Source organism: Chrysochloris asiatica, unplaced genomic scaffold, assembly GCF_000296735.1.
Source record: "Chrysochloris asiatica unplaced genomic scaffold, ChrAsi1.0 scaffold00119, whole genome shotgun sequence".
Taxonomy (NCBI): Eukaryota; Metazoa; Chordata; class Mammalia; order Afrosoricida; family Chrysochloridae; genus Chrysochloris; species Chrysochloris asiatica.
This window is the reverse complement of record NW_006408637.1, coordinates 8705848-8726540: the sequence shown is the minus strand read 5'-3', so window position 1 is coordinate 8726540 and position 20693 is coordinate 8705848. Positions and strand designations below refer to the sequence as shown.

At 43.6% G+C, this 20693-nt stretch overlaps 1 protein-coding gene across 1 annotated transcript in view; it reads left to right on the top strand.

Annotated features, from left to right (window-relative positions):
• Positions 1-5879: 5879 nt before the first annotated feature.
• The window catches only part of ABCB10 (ATP-binding cassette, sub-family B (MDR/TAP), member 10), a 54715-nt gene continuing 39901 nt past the window's right edge, over positions 5880-20693 (top strand). Inside the window, exons 1-5 of the mRNA XM_006868592.1 lie at positions 5880-6522; positions 6635-6775; positions 12928-13128; positions 13943-14145; positions 20261-20395. Of these exons, the coding sequence (XP_006868654.1) occupies positions 5880-6522; positions 6635-6775; positions 12928-13128; positions 13943-14145; positions 20261-20395 (1323 nt within the window). The remainder of the gene's footprint in view (positions 6523-6634; positions 6776-12927; positions 13129-13942; positions 14146-20260; positions 20396-20693) is intronic.

Below are 20693 nucleotides of genomic sequence, written 5' to 3'. Positions count from 1 at the left end.
GTTCATGCAGCAGCAAGGCTTTCTGGGAAGTAGAAAAGAGAAAGTTTAGTTTTGGGGGGACGTTGTCACTTTCTCCCCAGCTAGTTGTATTGGGGTGTGGTGGCTGGGGATGTCTTTGACATTGCTTCTGCTGGTCTCACAGAAGACCTGGTGGAATACATGGTATTAGGGTATATGAGCTACTATTCCACTTCTTTATAAGCCACCTAATAAGACCTTCCCAAAAGAGAATGTGTTGTCTTTGTTAAGTGCCGTTGAGTCAGTTCTAACCCACAGAGACCCTGTATAGGGTTTCTAAGGAGCGGCTGGTGAGCTTGAACCACTGACCTTGCAGTTCAAACTGACTTTGCAGTCCAGCGCATTAACCCACAGCACCACACCAGGACTCTAAACAGAATATACTTAGTCATAAATCCATGAAGTTGACTTAAAATTCTACCCTAAATTCTAGGTGTTCAGAATTTAGACACAAGTAAGAGGCTAAGTTAAGGTCATTTTTGTTGTTGTTGTTGTTAAGTGCCGTCAAGTCGGTTCAGACTCATAGCGACCCTGTATAGAGTTTCTTAGAGGTGGCTGTTGGGCCAGAACTGCAGACTTCACAGTTAGCAGTCAGGTGCTTATCTTACAGCTCCACCCCAGGACTCCTCCCTGTGTCTAAGAGGCTGGAATTTAGGGGATGGACATGCTTCCTGTTTATTTACAGCAATATTTAAGTCACATTCAACCTTACACTATCTTCATATTATCTGACACTTCCCCTCAGAAATCTTCCAAACTTTACCCAAAAAAATTCCCTACCAGTAAGAGTACGATGAGGTTTCTGAGGTATTCTCCTCTGGGGAGGGGGCAGGAGAAGCTTTGCTGTTGTTGTTAAGTGCTAAGGAGAACTTTTAGGGGGAACTAAAAACTCAGTATTCAAGATAAATAATATTTTTGTGACAAATTTAATAATCTAATGGCAAACTACAACTCCATGGCTAGCCGCCTGTATTTCAAATAAAAATTTCAGGACTGAGACTGGAATGAGAAGAGTGAGACAGAATAGGACCAGATCAGCTTTAAAAGATTGCAATTTTGTTCATCAGACATTTTTTACACTAATTAAAAACATTTTTTGTGTGTGAATTGAGTGAAGATAAATAGAACATATCATCAGTTTAACATTCAACAAATCCTATACTTCTCTTCATTACGGTGATTACAATCCCCTCCAGGTACCAGCAGTTCCCAATACTTTCACTATTGCATTCCTCCCTGTGTGTGTCTTCTACTACCTTCATCTATCTTTTGCCTCCCTCCCTCTAGTTGTATACTGCCTACCCTGTCCCCCCGTGTTAACATGTGTCTACTCTCTAGCTGTGAATAATTTTCCCTTTACCCACCCCTCCACCTGAACCATCAGAGATCATTTCTTTCATTAAGAAAAACTTTTCTTAACTTTGTACAAAATTGATCAGAACAATATTTGTTTTTTTTGTGATTGACTAATTTCACTCAGTTTAATGTCCTCCAGGTTCATCCATGGTGTGAGGTGTTTTGCATATTTATTGTTATTTGTCAACTTTGCATATTGTTTGTATATGTACCAAAGTTTCTTTAACCATTTCTCTGTTGATTGGCATTTAGGCTGCTTCCCTCTTTTTGAGGTGTATCTTGTAGACTACATATTGAAAGATCCTGTTTTCTCATTCATTCTGTTCTCTCTCTCTTGACTGGTGCATTTAATTCATTGACATTCAATGTAATTATCAATAGGTATGAATTGATTGCTGTCATTTTGCTGTTATTTTGTGTGTTTGCTGCTACTACTTTCTTTGTTCCACATAATTTTCTGCTCTGAGTTCATTTTGTTTGTGGGTTTTCTTCACATTTGTTATGATAATATTTACTCAATCTGATTTTTCTGTTTTAATGTATGGGTATATTAATTTTCTGGGTACATTACAGATTACCCTGTAATTTATTAATTTTTTCCCCTCTTTTAAACCAGTCTGTTTTATCTTGAAATCTACTTGACTTCTTTGCCCATGTGGAAGTTCTCTATCTACACTATTCCCTTTTTAGTTTATAGTTGACTTAATTATAAACTGGTATGTATGGTTTCCTATTTTCTGTCTTGTAGGTTCGATTTTACTTTAGATAGTTCTATATCTGGATTGAGTTCTGGGTACTGTTATCCTGTGTGACAATCCTGTGTTGTCTGCTGCTGGTGGTACTCAATCCAAAGAACACACTAGTATTTTTTGTAAAGTTGGTCTAGTCATTAAAAATTCCTTTTGTTTTGTCATGAAATTTTCTAGTTTTGCCATTGTATTTGGGGAACAGCATTTGTGGGTATATGAGTCTTGGTAATTTTTTTCTTTCAGAGTTTTGTATATGTCATCCCTTTGTCTTCTTGGTTGCATGATTTCTTCTGAGAGATTATAGCTTAGTCTTATTTGTTCTCCTGTGTAGATAACTTGTCACATTTCTGGAGTTGCTCTCAGGATTTGTTCCTTGTCTTTGATTTGGGAACGTTTGATTGTGATATGTCTTAGGGAGTTTTTTTGGGGGGAGGTGATCTATCCTGTTTGGGGTTCACCTTCTCATCTCTCATGATGTTAGGGAAGCTTTCTTCCAACAACTCTTTGACGATTTTCTCTGTGTTTTTTATTGTCTCTTCCTGTTCTGTTATTCAAATCACCATAAGTTGTTCCTTTTTGTGTTGTCCTATATAATTCTTAGGCTTTCTTCATTTTTTTTTTTTCTGATTGCCCCAGTGTTGAGAGATTTAGCTTCAAGTTCACTGAGGTTTTCATTGCTTAAAATCTACTCCTTGCGCCTTCAATGTATTGTCAGTTTCTGAGGTCTCAGAATTAAACTTCTGGATTTCTAATTGCAGGGTTTGTATTGTTTCCACATTTTCATTGATTTAGTCTATTATTGCAGTCTTTTCCTGAATCATTCTAATGTTTTTTCTTTGTTCTCACTGCATCCTTCAAATTTTCTGTAGATCTTTTCAAGATACCTAAACAGCATCCTTTTGAATTCTTTTTAGGTAGCTGCATTGCCTTTTCTATCTCAGAAACATTTTCTGGCTCTGCATCTTGGTTATTTGTTTGAGCCATTCTCTCATTGTGTTTCTTCATCTGTTTTCTCCAGGGCATTGTGGAGTTGTCATGTTTGTATTTATTTTTTTGTTTGTTTGTTTATTCTTTATTGTGAATTGAGTGAAGGTTTACACAGCAGATCATCAGTTTTACAGTCAACAAATCATATACTTTGCTTCATTACATGGTTGTAATCCTCTATAGGTACTAACAGTTAACAGCAATTACCTGCATTCACTCCAACCACTGTATTCTTCCCTGTGTCTCCCGCCACCCCCATCTTTCCTCTGCCAACCTCCCTCCAGTTCCATATTGCCTGCCCATCACCCGTGTCAATGTGTATCTACCCTCTAGCACATGAATCATTTCCTCCTCTCCCCCAAACCATCATAGATTGTTTTGTCTTGTTTGTATTTAATTGATGATTATTTGTTCTTCAGAACATGGGAACACTGAATGGTTTAAAATTAAGAAAGATGTTGTGACAAGGTTGTATTCTTTCACCATACTTATTCAACCTGTATAAGTATTTTTCTATGAAGAAAAATGTGGCATCGGGATTGGAGGAAGACTAACAACCTGCGATATGCAGTTGATACAACCTTGCTTGCTGAAAGTGAAGAGCACTTAAAATATTTACTGATAAAGATCAAAGAGCACAGACTTCAGTATGGATTACAACTCAATGTAAAAAAAACAAAAATCCTCACCAATAAACAACATTCTTACCAACAGAGAAAAGATTGAAGTTGTCAAGGACTTCATTCTTCTAGGATCAACTATCAACACTCACGTAAGCAGCAGTCAAGAGATCAGATGACGTATTGCATTAGGCAAATTTGCTGCACAAGACCTTTTTAAAGCATTGAAGAGCAAAGATGTCAGCTTGAGGACTAAGGTGCGCCTGACCCAAGACATGGTATTTTCAATAACCTCATATGCATGCAAAAGCTGGACAGTGAATAAGGAAGACTGTAGGAGAATTGATGCATTTGAGTTATGGTGTTGGAGGAGAATATTGAAAGTGCCATGGGCTGCCGAAAGAACCAAGAGATGGGTGTTGGAAGACGTGCAGACAGAGTGCTCCTTGGAGGCCAGGATGGCCAGACTTTGTCTCTCATACTTCAGACATATTGTTCAAAGGATCACTTCTCTAACCTTTTCTCTGGAGTTCAGGGTTCCCAAATTTTCATCTGGGTCTATTTTATTTGGTGTCTGGTATCTTTGTTGTAGAGGCTCCATATAGTGCGTCTGCTTAGACCGCCATGTTACTGGAAGTCTTTTACACTAAATTGTACAGTATTGCACTAAAATATTTATTTTGATTATTTTCTTGGTATCCACATACATCTTACAACTGAGGAGAGTGCTTTATTTGCCTCATGGTTGACCTGGCCCTGTAAAAACATCCTTCCACCTTTCTCCACTAGTCAGGAAGGTTAAGCACTCAGCTGCTAAAGGGAAGATTGGTGGTCAGAACCCAATAAGAGAGTCTTCTGGAGAAAGCCGTGGAGAGCTGCTCTCTAAAGATTACAGCCCAGAAGACCCTGTAAGGCAGTTCTATTATGTCCCATTGTTGTTGTTAAGTGCCGTCGAGTTGGTTCCGACCCATAGCGACCCTGTACAGGGTTTCCAAGGGTGTACATCTTTACGGGAGTAGAAAGCCTCATCTTTCTCCCGTGGAGCGGCTTGTAGTTTTGAACCACTGACCTTAACGTTCGCGGCCCGATTCGTAACAACTACACTACCAAAGCTCCATTCTGTCCCATAGGGCCTTTATAAGTCAGAATCAATTCAATAGCACTTAAAAACGATTTTTATGTATGAACCAAGCCTTTCCCCTGCCTGTGTCTGAAACACAGCACACAGATACCTCCATCGTGGAAAGTCTCCTTGTGTCCTTTGTGATTCCGTGGGTTTATTTAAGACGCTCTCCTGTGGCTCTCTTTGCCAGTGTATCAGAGCAATTTCTTTTTCAGATTAGACGTTTAGGAGGCAGTGAGTCCAAATCAATGGTGAGAGAATGTTTGTACAACTTAAAGGATGTAATCAATGTCAATGATTTGTACAAGTAGAAATTGTTGTAATCGTTATAACTGTGTAAATATTCACACACAGGCACACATTTTATTCTGATTTCTCTACTGATCGGAGCAGCTGGTCTGCCTAGACCAATTATACTTCTGTGCATCTACGTGCTCAGGTTATTAAAAGATCCCTGCTCCTTTCTCAAAGTTGTCCACATTTTAATAGTTGCCGAACACTTCCTTCGTCCAAGAAGACTTTCAAAACAGAACTGCCTCGATTCCCTTCTGTCCCGTGTGTTTGCACACAGCCTTTGATGAGGCGCTGGGCCGGGAGCTACAAGTCGGTGACCCAGTCCCTGGAGGACAAGGTTCCGGTTCTGCGCTCTCTAAGCTCATTAGCTTTTCGCCTCATCTTTGTGTCGGGCATCGTCTGATCGAGTCTGCTTGCTTCGTCCTGTCCTTAAGCGTCAGAAAAGGCTCATTGTGCTTTCAGTGCGGTAGGCCAAGGAGCGGAGCGTGAAAAATCTCCCAGGAGCGAGTAGCTGAGCGGGGCTGCCCTCCACCCCCTGTCCCTGCCCTGCGGCATCCGCCAGCAGCACTGGGCGTGCTCTCTTCTTCCAGCGTGGGCGCCACCGCGGGTGCAACAATTGCAGGGAGCGCTGTGGGCACACGTTTCTGAGCATGGGCACCCAGTGAAGGAGTGTGGTGTGCTCGAAGGGGATCGCTTGCAGACCCGGCCATCGCCTGAGGGTCGCTTGCGGAGATGGCGGGGCACAAAGTGCAGACCTGTCCGCTCTGGGAGGCTCTGGGAGAGTGCTGGAGCGCTGGGCCACAGAGCCAGATGGGGATCGCGCCGGGCCCCCTACTGGAGGTGACAGCGCGGAAGGCGGGGCGGCCAGAGCGTTATCGCCCGGGGCCAGCGCGAGTCGCTGCAGGCAGGCAGACGGTAGCTGTGCACACGCCCAGCCGCTCGCTCTGGGCGGCGATCCCGGTTGTGTCGCCTCCTGCCTGCGGAGGGCAGCCTCCCTGTGGGCGCGTCCGACCTGGGCTAAGGGGAGGAGCCTTGGGGGTCTGTGCTCTCGGGTTGTCCAGGCGGAGGCGCAGAGGTCGGGTGGAGGTGCTGGTTCGGCGCCATGCGCGGTCCCTCCTCCTGGCCGCTGCGGTTCCTTTCGGCCGTCTCCGCGAGGTCTCCGGCTGCAGCCGGTGCCACCAGGCCCTGGAGACAACCGGTGGGCCTGGGGCCCGTTCGGCCGTGGGGTGCGGGGCTGGCACTCTCCGGGGGTCTCGGAACCGCGTGCCTGCAGTGCTGGGGGAGCGCCCGATTAGGCGGCGGTCGGAGTTTAAGCTGTTGTGTCCCCGGGCCGCCTGTAACCGTGCCAGGGCCGTCATGCGTCCCCAGGCACTCAGTGGGCATCACGCGGCTCCTGGGGCTCCGAGCGCGATTTCCCAGCGCCTGCAGGTGCTGGGCGCGCACAGGGCTCCCAAGCGGCCTCACGGCCTCTTCCTGGGCCGGTGGAGGGTCGGGGCGGCGTGGGTCAGTGGCGCCAGCAGCAGTGGCAGCTGCCGGAGACCGCCCCGGGCTGCAGCACTCAGTGGCCGGGCGATCGGACGCGAAGAAACTTCTGGGTTTGGCGTACCCTGAGCGCGGAAGGCTGACAGGTAGGCGTGCGTTGTGCTGTGTCCTGCGTGGGGCTGGCCGGCTTTCCGCATTTGACGCTTGTCCCGTCATCTTCCCATTTTCCTTCCTCCTTTCCTCCTGTTCGACTCTGTGCAAAGCTCCTCTATCTGGAGCCACCTGGAGGGACCTGAAGGGGTAGCAAAGAGGACAGGGAGCATCTACTGTCCCTCTTTCGTTGTACCATTTTCCAAACTTTAGGGTAACGCGTCTCAGTGTTATATTGCAAAAATTGGGAACTTCCAGGTTAGCTGAGTACATTAGCAAATTTGATTTCTGTTTGGTTTCCCAACTTGTGAACCTCTAAGTACAAGCAGCGCTGTATCTCATGATTGGAATCTTTGGGTCTGTTCTGCCACCAATTTAGTTGCAACATCAGTTCTGGCTTTAGCAGCATTCTAAGAATGATCTGGATTTTTTTCTTTTTTTTTTTTTTTTTAAATCAACTGAAAACATACCTGTACGACTTGTAAAAACACTTTTTACTTTAGGCAAGTTTATCAAAGTCAACATTTCCACAAGAAGCAAAACAATCTAAACATCTCAGGCTTGCCTCTTGTGCTGTTTCCTAAGTGGTGAGCGTAAAGTTTCTGCATCTTTTTCAGAGCAAGCAACATTGTTCAGACTCCATGGATAAGTCAAGTATAGATCAGAACCTAACTAAATAATACTAAAAAAAAAAAAAAAAGAATCTGCTTTTAGAAACAGCTTACAAGTGAACCATTTCCTATAGCTCCTATCTTTTAAGGAGCTCTGGTAGCATGTTGTTGTTGTCAGGTGCCATCGAGTCGGAACCGACTCATAGCGACCCCATGCACAGCAGAACGAAACAATGTCCGATCCTGGGCCAACCTCACTACCGCTGCCACACTTGAGTCCATCAATGATGCCACCTGGCCGATCCATCTCGTTAGGGGTCTTCCTCTTTTTCTCTGACCCTCCACCTTACCCAGCATAGCATAGTGCTTACAAATTGAGCTGCTCACCTCAAGGTCAGCCGTTCAAAACTACCAGCTGTTCCCCGGGAGAACCGACTCAATGGCACACTACCACCTCTTTTAGCCATAAATGGGGACATGCTTTCAATGCAAGGGCTTGTAAAATATGAACTTTCTCGGTCTTCTTTCATTTGATTGTGTGCTAGGCCTTAGGAAGGAGAAAGAAATACATTTCCTAACCCTGTGGGGATTTCCATCTTGTTAAGTGCCGGCAAATTGGAACCCTTACCATCCTATCTGTATAGAGTTTCTAAGGCTTTAAATCCTCTCAGGAGCAGAAAGCCTTATCTTTCACCAGTGGAGTGGCTGGTGGGCTGTAACCACAGCAACCCAGTGCTTATCATATGGAGCCACTACCCTCCCAGGTTTCCATCTTAGTGGCCAGAAAACCTTAAGGTCATAATCCTATGAGCAGAGATAAACTTGCATCTGTGATGAAAGCTTTGAAAGAGGATCTGTGAAGTTATCAGAAGAGAAACTGACAAACTTAGAGCTACTTCCTGGTTGGGTCTGAATAGTGAAGCTTGGGGAGTCTTGGAATCACTTAAGTATTAAAGAGAATCACTTCATAGTTCATTTGATTGTGTGTAGAGTTTGATAACAATACGAATATTTTTCTCATAAAGGGGAGTTTTGAGCTTAGTTATTCTCACAGGGCTGTGACCTACTTGAGACAGGAATTGTGTCTGATCATCTTTCTATCTCCAGCTCTCTGTGGGGTGTGCCACAGAGCAGAAATGTAGAGTGCTTTTGAGGAAGGTGTAAGAGATCAGGCAGGTCCAAACTGAGGCTTTGGACCCCAGGAACTGCAGACTCCCTCCCCTCATATATAACTCAAAGGACATATATGGAAACTCAGGCCTCTTTTGTTTTTGAAATATTAGATGTCAGAAAGGTTTTCTTAGGTGTAGGATTTGGTAGTGTGTGTGTGAACAGGCTTACGCTGTGTCCAGGGCAGCCCAGCCCTGCCCACCTCATGGTCCTCATACCCTGTTCCTATGTGTCTTGCCATTCTATTATGTTAAGGAACAGCCATAAACCAGGCAGACACTTTATATCCTTTTATGTTAAGATCAGGAGTTATTTTGATCTGCCCTAATGAAAAATCGTGAATATGTAATCTGAGGAAATAGCCTGGGGTTGTTACACTACTTTTACTTTTTTTTCTTTAAAAATTTTTTAAAAGTAATAAATACTTATTGCATATTATAAGAATGGAATCTGATGAAAAGCTTATTAAGACATGGTTTCCTCAAAAGTCATTTTCTATATATGCTAAATTAATATCATGAGATGTCAGCACATCTCTTTGAAATGCTAGCGATAAAGCGCAATTTGTGCATGTGTATTTTTTAATCAAGGTATGCAAAAAGTTGAGTTGTAGAGAGTGAATTACAATGTTTATTGGTTAGTTGTTAGAGAAACAAATGCAAAGCCCTTTTTAGAAAATTCACTTATATATTTGACTAATACAACTTCTGCCTGTCTTCAGCAGTTTGCTGAGCAATACCTGAACTGCACAACCAGAATATTTTGATATTAATTCGTATGAGAAACTTTGAAAACATAGTCTGCCATTTTAAATGTTTACTATTTTGTGGTGGTACACTTTTATCATTATTTCTATTCCTCTCCTAAAATATGAACCAGTGTCTTCTAATCTGCCTGCCCCTTCACCAGCCCTTTTTCCTGCTTTGCTTACAAATTCACTGCTATCTTTCTGCAGCTGTGGTCTTTGAAGTTGTCTCTAGCCCTTTTTTTCACCAGTAACTTTTCAGCTTATCGCCTTGGCCAGAAGGAGCCCAGTGTGGACTAATTAGGATAAGAAGTAATTGTGAGGGCCTTGGTGCTGTGCCCGACAGATAAAAGAGGCTGCGGATGGCTTTAATCACTCCAGGCAAGGGGAGGAGTGAACTTAGTGAACAAAACTGGATCTTGTGAGCTTGAGCTGATGGGCTCTCGGTGTGTTCTGAAAGTATAACATTGATCTGAACCTGGAGGCTCTTTATGCTCTGGGGACTTGTCCCATGGAGGAAGTTCCAAGTTTAGCCTCTGGAAGGTGCATGTTTACCTACCTGTTTCATCCCAACATGTGTTGCTAGTGTATATGTTCACAATTTAGGAGGGCATCTCTTACTCAAATTTCAATAAGGCGTTGTGTGGTTTGAGATTAGGACAGTTTTTAGAACAGGGTGCCTACTGAGAGCTATTGCTGAATTTGTTAGGTTTTCTGAAGAGACCATTTAGGTCACGCTGTGAAGAGGCCAAAATGAATATGCTGATAAAGTAAGTGAACCGAGTAAGCAAGAAGATAGTTTAGAATGACTGTGCTTTCTGAAACCCAAATTAGGGTACTGGGTCATTCCTTCAGAAACCCTCGACAGGCTCGCTGTGGGTCAGAACCGACTTGACGGCGCTTAACAACAACAACAGGGAGTTTCAAGCAAATCCATCTTGGAAAAAGTACAGCCACAATGCTTCTTAGAAGTGAGACTCGCAAGACTTCATCTCACATACTTTGGACATATTGTTAAGAAGGGGCTAGTCCCTGGAGAAGGACACCATGCTTGATAAAGTGGAGGGTTAGTGAAAAAACAGAAAGACTTCCAAGGAGGTGGATTGGCACAGTGGTTGGCACAGCAGTGATTGTGAGACTGGTGCAGATGGGCAGTGTCGGGTTGTGTTTTGTTGTACACAGTGTTGCTATGGACTCTGGGAGTGGCGTAGAAAAGCACCCGACTGCAGGTTGGTTTGAACTGCAAGGCTTATGGTCCGAAGTCTCCATCCGCTCTACAGGGTCACTGTGAGTCGGAACCTACCGGATGGCGTTTAACAACAGCAAGTGATGCTGTGGTGCAGCTAACTTGACAGCACCTAACAACAAAGGGAGTTTGTATAACTTGACAACCAGTGTTGTTGGTAAGTGCCATTGAGTCAGTCTCCGCCCCTAGCGACCCAGACTAGGGTTTCTGAGGAGCAGCTGGTAAGCTTGAACCATGACCTTGCTGTTCAATCCGCTGTGCATTTCCCCACAGCACTACAGCCTATGTATACTACTAGATTCATGGATATGTTTGAAATATAAATCTATAAATATAAATACATATGTGGACATATCCTCCGTCAAACCTATGTTCAATATGTAGTCACGGTATAGTCCCATTTAAGGAGCTGTAGTAGCATTGGAGTCCAGGGGTGGCGCTGTGTGCTAATGCGTCAGACTGCAAAGCCATTTGAACTGCTAGGTCGGCGGTTCAAACTCACCAGCTGCTCCTCGGAAACCCTATACAGGGTTGCTGTGGGTCGGAATCGACTTGATGGCACTTAACAACCACAAGTAGCATAGTGGTTACGAATCGGGCTGCAAACTGCAAGGTCAGCAGTTTGGCACTACCAGCTGTTCAACGGGAGAAAGATGAGGCTTTCTGCTCCCGTAAAGTGTGGCGCTGTGGGTTAATGTGCCAGACTGCAAAGCTGTTTGAACTGCAAGGTCGGCGGTTCAAGCTCACCAGCTGCTCCTTGGAAACCCTATACAGGGTTGCTATGGGTCGGAACCGACTCGATGGCACTTAAAAACAAAGATTTACAGCCTCGGAAACCCTGTGCAGGGTTGCTATGAGTCAGAACCGACTCCACGGCACATAACCACCACCACCATAGCCCCATTTGCCTCCCTACTCCTGTTCAGTTTTGTGTCTGTCTTTGTTTTCACGTGGACACTGTCTTTGTTGTGTATATGATGGTGTTGAGCTCTGTTCTATTCCTTTTTGTGCTCCTCCCTGCGTCTTCCTTGTTGTTGTTATTAAGTGCTGTTGAGTAGCTTCTGACTCATAGCAACCCTATTTAGGGTTCTGAGGAATGGCTGGTGAGTTTGAACTGGCAGCCTTACGATTCAAACCGACTTTGCGGTCCAATGCTTATTCTGTGGTGCTTTAGCCTTTATCACTTTGCCTTGATCATACTGACCCCCACTTGTTGTTATATTGCCTTGCTCTCTACCCAGTTTAATAGGTGTCTGCTGACTCGACGGCACTCCTGGTGTGGTACTGTACAATAATGCACGATGCTGCAAGGCAGCCGCTCCTCAGAAACCCTACACAAGGTTGCTATGAGTCGGAACCAACTCAACAGCGCTTCACAACAGCCCTCTAGTTGGTGTTTTAGGTACATGAGTTGTGTGTTTCTTTTTTTACACATTTGTTGTTGTTGTTAAGTGCCGCCGAGTCATTTCCAACCCATAGTGACCCTGTAGAGGGTTTCCAGGGAGCAGCTGGTGACCTTGAACTGCCGACCTAACGGCTTTGCAATGTGGCGCATTAACCCAGAGCTCCACACCAGGATATTCCAGGAGCTTTTCCCCTAAGCAGTATTATTAGGAAGGAACTTCCATACATGTTTCATGAGTGCCCACAACTGCTTTCGAAAGGTTGCATAAAGGGATTGAAATCCTAGACAAAAAACCCAAGAATTTTACTTAGTTGATCTGAAGATATAGCTAAGACGTAGTCGGGCTTCAAAAAATAAGAATATATTGCATGAATGTAAAAAACAACAACAAAAAGTAATCTAAGTTGAACACCAAGACCAAAAACGGAGGCCAGGATGGATTTTCATAGTTGGCTCTTGATTACAGCTGGTGAGGAAGGGACCACCAGAGTAGGTTAATGTTTCTCTGCTTTGAAATGACCAGTAAAGCCTTTACTGCCTGTTACTTGTTTTCAGCCTTGGAGCTCATTTTGTGCTTCCCTTTGGTCAGAGAAGGAAGACTGGTGGTGTAGTGAATTAAGCATTAGGCTGCTAACTACTAAATTGGCAGTTCAAAACCAGCAACTGCTCTGCAGAAGGAAGATGAGGCTCTCTGCTCCTGTGTAGGTTTTTGGTTTCAGAAACCGTAGGAGCAGTGCTCCGCTGTCCTATAAGATTGTTGTGAGTCTGGTTTGCGGTTTTTTGAATCAGGGATATAGGCCCAAAGGGAGAAAGATTCTTAGCAACTGATATTCATACATACTCTGAAGAACATTTAATTAAATACAAAGAATTTAAAACCCCATTATCAGGCAACATTTGCAGAAGCAAAAGACAGAAGAATGAAACCCCGACCCTTCCCAAGCCCTGACAGCGGTGCTCTTGTCTTCCAGTGGCTGTTGGGTTTTTGACTGTGTCCAGTGTAATCACCATGTCCGCCCCTTTCTTCCTGGGGAAAATCATCGATGTCATTTATACAGACCCCACTGGGGACTACACCAGCCACCTGACCAGCCTCTGCCTTATATTCAGTGGCGTGTTTGTGTGTGGAGCTGCTGCTAATGCCATCCGTGTCTACCTCATGCAGACCGCAGGTAACGAACAAGGACATGTGGGGATCGTGTGGGCTTGGCTTGGGCCTCCACACCTCCTACTGCTCCCAGCTTCAGCCTTTTCCTTCCCAGGCATCACATTCACGGGGACCCATCCCAGTACCTGATTCGACATGGGGTTATAGGGTTATTTTGTGTCAGGAGTTAATTAGATGCTCATTCATTCATATGAACTAGGGTGGAGCTGGGAGGGAGGTTTGAGAGCAGGCTGATGAGGCTGGAATCCTGGAACTCTTCAGGAAGCGTCAGATGCCCGCTGTCTCCCTCAGCTGATACATTTTACAATAGATCCACACAGAGAACTAGTTGCCAATAAGGCAGGGAATTATTACAATAATGATAGAGCCCAGGACACCAGACTTGAAGTCTGTTGCTCACCATTTAGCTAATAAAATATCTAGATCATTAACTAAGTTCTTGCCATTTGAAAGTTCAGTACAGAAAAGCGTTGTCAAGGAAGAACAAAATCAGGTTTTGAGGACTTAATGTAGCAAAACTTGAGTGTAAATATAATTTTAAGTATCTCTCAGTCATATTCTATGTATCGTGACCTTCTCTCCCCAGCATCCAGAGTCTGTGGTTTCTAATGAAAGTGAATATTCCTTATTAATAGGGATATTCATGTTCCAGGGCTGAGGTACAGTTCATTTCCACTAATGTGATATGGCCCCCTAGACTTGCCTAAGTGGCTGCCAGCCTCGGGTTTTATGACACCAGGTCAGACTGCTGTGGACAAACAACTGCCCCTTAGTCACGACTGTGCCCACGTGGCACCCATTCTCTCTGGCTTTTACAGGTCAGCGCATTGTGAATCGGTTGAGAACTTCATTATTCTCCTCTGTTCTGAGGCAAGAAGTTGCTTTCTTTGACAAGACCCGAACAGGTGAATTGATAAATCGCCTCTCCTCAGACACTGCTCTCCTGGGGCGTTCAGTGACTGAAAACCTTTCAGATGGACTCCGGGCTGGGGCCCAGGCTTCTGTTGGCATCGGCATGATGGTACGTTTACGGGTTTTCATTTGCTGCCTTCTGGCTGAGGCTTGGCCTGTGCTGGCCTCCCAAGCTTGAGGTGAGCTTCAGATGTTCTCTGGGAGCATGCAGGGCCATGGCGTGGTATAGGGTCATGGGGTGTGTGGACCACTACTTCAGTCCTTCGAGATCAAGCTCACTTACCCATGGATAGAGTTCAGAAGGGTTGGGAAAGAAGGAAGAATGGAACCAAGAAAGACTGGAAGGAGGTGGGATGAGTGATGTTACATCGCGTTAACGTGTTTAGTGTGTCTTTTCTACTTCCTGTTGTTCATTGTGTAGTGCCTGGGGCTTACACCCTTGCCCAGCTACCATTATTGAACACCCCTCATGCCCAAGTAGGAATGGAATACGTTTATTTATTTATTTTTTTAAAAACCTTGTGATTTGAGTGGACATTTGCAGAGCAATTTACGTTTCCACTCAGTGCAATTGAGTATAGCAATTCCTACATGTTTTGTTTTGTTTTCACTATGTTTTCTACGATGTGCTCTTCTCCTTCCTGTGTTAATCATTTCCATTTGCGCTTTTTGCCGCTCCACTCCTGCTTTCTGAGCTTTATCCCGGAGCAAATCCTGTGCTTTTGATTTTGCACAGTTGGGTGTTCTAAGGATTGTACACCTCCTTTTCCGTTCCATCAAGTCCATTCTAACTCATAGTGACCCTGTAGAGGTTTCTGAAGCTGCAAATCTTGACGGGAGCAGAAAGCCTCGTCTTTTCTCCTGTGGAGTTGCTGATGGGTTTGAACTGTTGACCATGCAGTTAGCAGTCTAGTGTTTATCTTACAGCGCCACCCTTGTTGTTGTTACTTTTAAGTGTCTTTGAGTCCGTTCTGACCCTGTGTAGGGTTTCCGAAGAGCAGCTAGTGGGTGTGAATTGTTGACTTCATGGTTAGCAGTCGAGTGCTTTTCCTACAATGCCACTCCTTAGTCGTCCTGTTGTTGTTAAGTGCCATTTAGTCAGTTCCGACCCATAGCGACTCTGGATAGGGTTTCCAAGGAGTAACAGGTGAGCTCGAACCACCAACCTTGTGGTTCAAACAGACTTTGAAGTCCAGCACATTAGTCCACAGCGCCACACAGGACTCCTTGGTTACCCTTGGCCTGTACGTTGTTTGGCTAGAAGTTGGGCCCCTGGAGAGAGTCCCAGGTTTGAAGGGTGTCTAATTGTCCTAGTCTTTGGGTTCCACTAGTCTCTATTTGACCAGTGGGTCTGCTCTTTTTTAGGATTTTGAGTTTTCTGTATTTTTTTCCCACTCTATCCACGACCAGACTCCTGGTCTGGTCCTGCACTAGACTGTGAACCACAAGATTGGCGGTTCAAAGCTGCTCTTTGGAAACCCTATCAGGATTGCTGTGAGTCAGAACCGACTCGACAGAGCTTAACGACAACAACAATCCAGTTGGGATCCTTTAGAGAATGATCAGCTGTGGTAGCTAAGCATCATCCAGCTTGGTCTGGGGCTGGTGGAAGTTGAGGTTTGTGTTGTCCATTAGTCCATTGGACACATTGTTTGCATGTGCCTGGGGTTTTCTTGAGTCTTCTTTGCTCCAGATAGGGAGAGACTAATAGTTTTACCTTAAATGTCCACTCACAAGCTTTTAAGTCCCCAGTAGAATGTAGAACATCATCTTTGTGAACTGTCTTATGCAAATTGATCTTTATGTCCTCCTCGATCATAGTCCATAGTCTCAAGTCTCCAGGTACAGTGACTCAGAGACTCCTTCTCAACAGGTGTTTGATTATAGCTAAGATGTTGGCCAAGCTTTACCCCTCGTTTGCTCTCTTAGAAACATGGATATATTTACAGCACATACAGGTAACTTTTGTAGAAACATTGTCTGCCAAACCTACGTACGGTTGTGGAGGTAGCTCCTATCTGCCTATGTATCCACTTGTATATTGATGATTGTTATTTTTGGTAATACAAATTTGTGTATGTAATAGTGTTTGTCTTTGTTGTCTGCAACTCTTGTGCACTTCTTTCGGTTTTCCTTCTCTTTAGTGGGATTTTGTTGATCACCCCCTGGTTTCGCTGATTTACCACCTTCCACCCAGATGAATACATGTCTATTATCTATCTGGTAGTGGTTTTCCCTCCCACCCCTAGTTACCATCAAAGATTTCTTTTTTATGTGTATAATCCTTTGCTTGGCTCTTTATAATAGTGAACTCAGACAATATTTCCCTCAGCATAATGGCCTCCTGATTTATCTGCATTATGAGATATTCTGTGAATTCGTTGTTATTCTCTAACATTGTATGGTATCCCATTTTGTATAAGGACAATACTTTGTTGATCCATTCATTTGTTAATGGACACTTAAGTTGTGTCCACCTCTTTTCCATTGTGAGGAATGCTGCAGTGAACTTGGGTGGACATGTATCTGTTCATGTTCTGGTATTTATGTCTTTAGGAGTCCTGATGTGGTGCTCTAGGATTAGCACCAGACTGACTACCACCAGGTCGGTAGTTCAAACCCACCAGCATTCCTTGGAAACCCCATTCCATTCATCAAAACCGGCTCCTCGGCTCTTAACAACATTTACCTAGTGATGAGATTGCTGGATCAAATGGTATTTCTGTTTCCAGCATTTTAAGGACGCCCCCTTTCCACAGTGGTTGCTCCACGTTACATTCCCAGCGACGGTATATCAGAGTTCGAATCTCTACACAGCCTCAGCAGCATATGCTGTTTTCTGTCTTGTTGAATTTTTCTGTTATTGCTGGGGTGAGGCCTTATCGCATCATTGTTTTGATTTGCATACATTTACCAGCCGCTCCTTAGAACTATGCTGGGTCGCTGTGACTCAGAGTGACTCGACTGCACTTCAGAACAAAAAGGCACAGGACCGGGCAGTGTTTCATTCTGCTGTGCATAAGGTTGCTCTGAATCGGAACCGACTCAACAGCACCCAACAACAACAAGGAATCCTAGTGTGGCACTGTAGGATAAGGTGTGCACTGCTAACCACAAGGTCAGCCTTTCAAACCCAACAGCCGTTCCTGGGAAATCCTATACAGGGTCACTGTGAATTGAAATGGCACTTAACAACAACAACAACAACAACAACGAGCGTAGTGGAGTACACATTGGCTGCTAATTGCAATGTCAGCAGTTTGAATCCACCAACAATTCTGTGGAAGAAAGATGAGGCTTTTTGCTCCTGTAAAGATTTCCAGCATTGGAAACCCTGTACAGGGTTGCTATGAGTCAGAATCGACTCAACAACACACAACCACAAATGGCTAATCATGGCAATTATTCTTCATGTGTTTTTTGGCTGCCTGAAGCCTTTTTTGGTGATGTGCCTGTGTATGCCCTCTGCCTATATTTTAATTGGATTTGTTTGTCTTTTTATTGGTGAGGAGTTGATGGTATAGATATCTGAGATCAGTCCTTTGTTGCCAAATATTTTTTTCCAGTATTTTTACTCTTTTGAAGAAGCCTTTTGATGTGCACAAGTATTTAATTTTTTTAGAAAATCCTAAATGCTTGAGCATTTTAGGTTGTACTTGGCAGTCTCCTTACGCCACAAATGAGAGCTCCTAAGCTTGCTCCTGTCTTTTCTTTGATGAACGTTATAGTTTTAGATTTTGCAGTTAGGTCTTTGATGCATCTTGAGTTATTTTTTGTATATGATGTGAAATAAGGTTCTTGTTTCATTTTCTTCAGGTGGACATCCAATTTTGCCAGCATTTGTTTAAAAATAAGACTTTCCTTTCCTCATGTAATGGATCCCTGCCTTTTGTTGAAGAACAGTTGCCCATAGGTAGATGGATTTACTGCCAGGTTCTCAGTTCTGCTCTGTTGGTGTGTGTGTCTGTCATTGTATCAAACTAGGCTGTTTTGACAACCATAGCTGCATAATAGGTTTTCAAATGAGAAACTGTGAGACTTCCTACTTTTGTTCTTTTTTTTTTCAATTGAATATTTTTTATGATTGTCTATTTTTGAAAATCTTTTAATTGCGAATTGAGTGAAGGTTTACAGACAAAATCATGAGTTTTACATTGACCAAATCCTACACTTTGTTTCATCTCAATGATGGCAACTCCTTCCTGCAACAACAGTCACCCACTTCCTCCCTGGGGTTCCTGGTTCCATTGCACCCATCTTGCCACCCTTCTCACCTTTGTCCGTAAGGCGCATGCTGCACTTTGATCTTGAATGCTTGACTGTCTGTCACTCATAGTTAGTATACCTTACTAGTGTTTCCCCGCCATATACGTATCTACTGCTTGTCTGAAAGTAGGGCCGTGAGAGTGAGTTCCTTTCCAGACCTGAAGGATGGTCAAGGGCCACAGTCCCAGCTTCCTCAGTCTCTTTCTGACCAGTAAGCCTGGTCTTTTAAAATTCATTTTGAGGTTTGTTCCACCTACTCTGCCGCTGTAACTGGGACCTTCTAATGGGATTCCTTTCAGAGTAGTTGGTAGTGGTAGCTTCTAATTCTTCTGGTTTCTGAGTAGTGGGTCTGAGTCAGGAAGACTGATGTTCACATATTCCATTAGTCCACTGGACTAATTGCTTCCAAGCATCCTCAGTTCTATCACTCTTCTTTCTTCTGCACAGGGAGAGACCAATAGCTGCACCTTAGAGGGCCACTCACGAGCCTTTAATATCCTAGACGCTACGCACCAACTACTTTGTTCTTCTTCAGTAGTCTTGCTTATCCAGGGTCTCTTTCCTTTCCATATTTTGTTGTTGTTCTGTGCCGTGGTGTCAGTTCCGAAACCTAGCGACCCTGCACAGGGTTTCTGAGGCTGTAAATCTTTATGGGAGCAGGAAGCCTCGTCTTTCTCCCATGGAACAGCTGGTAGTTTCGAACTGCCGACCTTGAGGTTCACAGCCCAATTCGTACCCAGTATGCTACCAGAGCTCCTTTCTTTTCCATTAGTCATTGGTTTTTCCATGTCCTTAAAGAATACTGATGGTATCTGGATCAGAATTGCATTGTGTCTATGGATCACGTGGGCAATATTAGTATTTTTACAATGTCAAGCCTTCTATTCCTGAACACAATACAGTCTTCCATTTACGTAGGTGTCTTTTAGTTTCTTTTCTAGTTTTCTTCACAAAAGTCTTTTGTATCTCTGGTTAGGCTTTTTCCTAAGCAATTTTTCTTTTTGGTAGCTATTGTAAATTGTTTTCGTTTCTTTATTTCCTTTTCAGAGTTCTTGATTGTTGCAAACGAATCCAACTGCTTTTTGAAGGTTGAGCTTGTTCCGGATCACTTTGTTGACCCTCTGAATTAGTTTCAGTAGCTTACTTGCTAAGTCACTAGAATTTTCTATGTATAGGATCAGATCATCTTCAAATAGGGATAGTTTTACTTCTTCCCTGCCAGTTTGGATGCCTTTTGATTCCCTTTTCAGCCTTATTCCTTTAGCTAGGACTTCTAATGCAGTGTTAGGTACAAGAAGTGATTGAAGGCATCCTTGTCTGGTTCCCATTTGTAAGGGGATATTACTGACCATTTGATCTGAGTCTAGAAGAATCCTGATCAAAATGCAGAATTCAAATAAAAATGTCTATGGACTATAGACTTCCTGGAGCCATGAAGATGGGGTGAACCCCTGAAAATATTGCCCTGAAATAATCTTTGAACCTTAAACCAAAAATATTCCCTGAGATCTTCTTAAAACCAAACAATAGTTTAGCTGGACTAGTAAGAAATGTGTGCCTTGAGCACTGTGCTCTTTTAAGAACTGTCTGTAATGGACTCAGATGCCGATAGCAACTCGGAAGCTTAGAAAATAGCCTAAGGGGCAGTGAATTTGTGTTCACCAGGAAACAACAACTCAGAAAAGGACAGTGAGGATAGCTGGACAAGTCAAAGACTGTCATCAATGTCACTCAGTGATACACACAGAAACTGTTGAACTGCTGTTGGGTGATTTGCTATGTGTCTTCAGAAGGATGGCAATACCATTTTCTTTTTTAATTTTAAAGACGATAGTTTTGAACACATTTAAGCAGACCTGTTTATTTTAAAAAAGGCACAAGTAACAACATCAAACTAGAGCAGGTAAGGAGAATCGCTTGCTGTTCTGTGTAACTTTTCTGGTTTTTGGTTTTGACAGTTTTTTGTGTCGCCTAATCTGGCCACTTTTGTTTTGAGTGTTGTGCCTCCAATGTCCATCCTTGCTGTTATTTATGGACGATATCTACGGAAACTGACCAAAGTCACACAGGATTCCCTGGCACAAGCCACTCAGGTAAAGGTCTCTCCCCAGTCCCTGGGTCTTTGGTGCAATCGGTTCCAAGCCAGGTTCCTCGGGAGCAGCCCCTTTCTAGACTTGCTCTGTTTCCTAAAACCTTCTGCCTTTTACCCTAGATTACTGCCCACATCTTGAAGTAGATCTAATTTGTCTGAGCAATGTATGAACATTTTCTTACCATTGCTTTTGCTTTAGGACAAAACCTTACTCATATTTCTAACCACATTTTGTTCATTTATAAAGTTACTTTTACAGGGCTGTCCAGTATGTATGATCTTTTATTAAAAAAGTAATA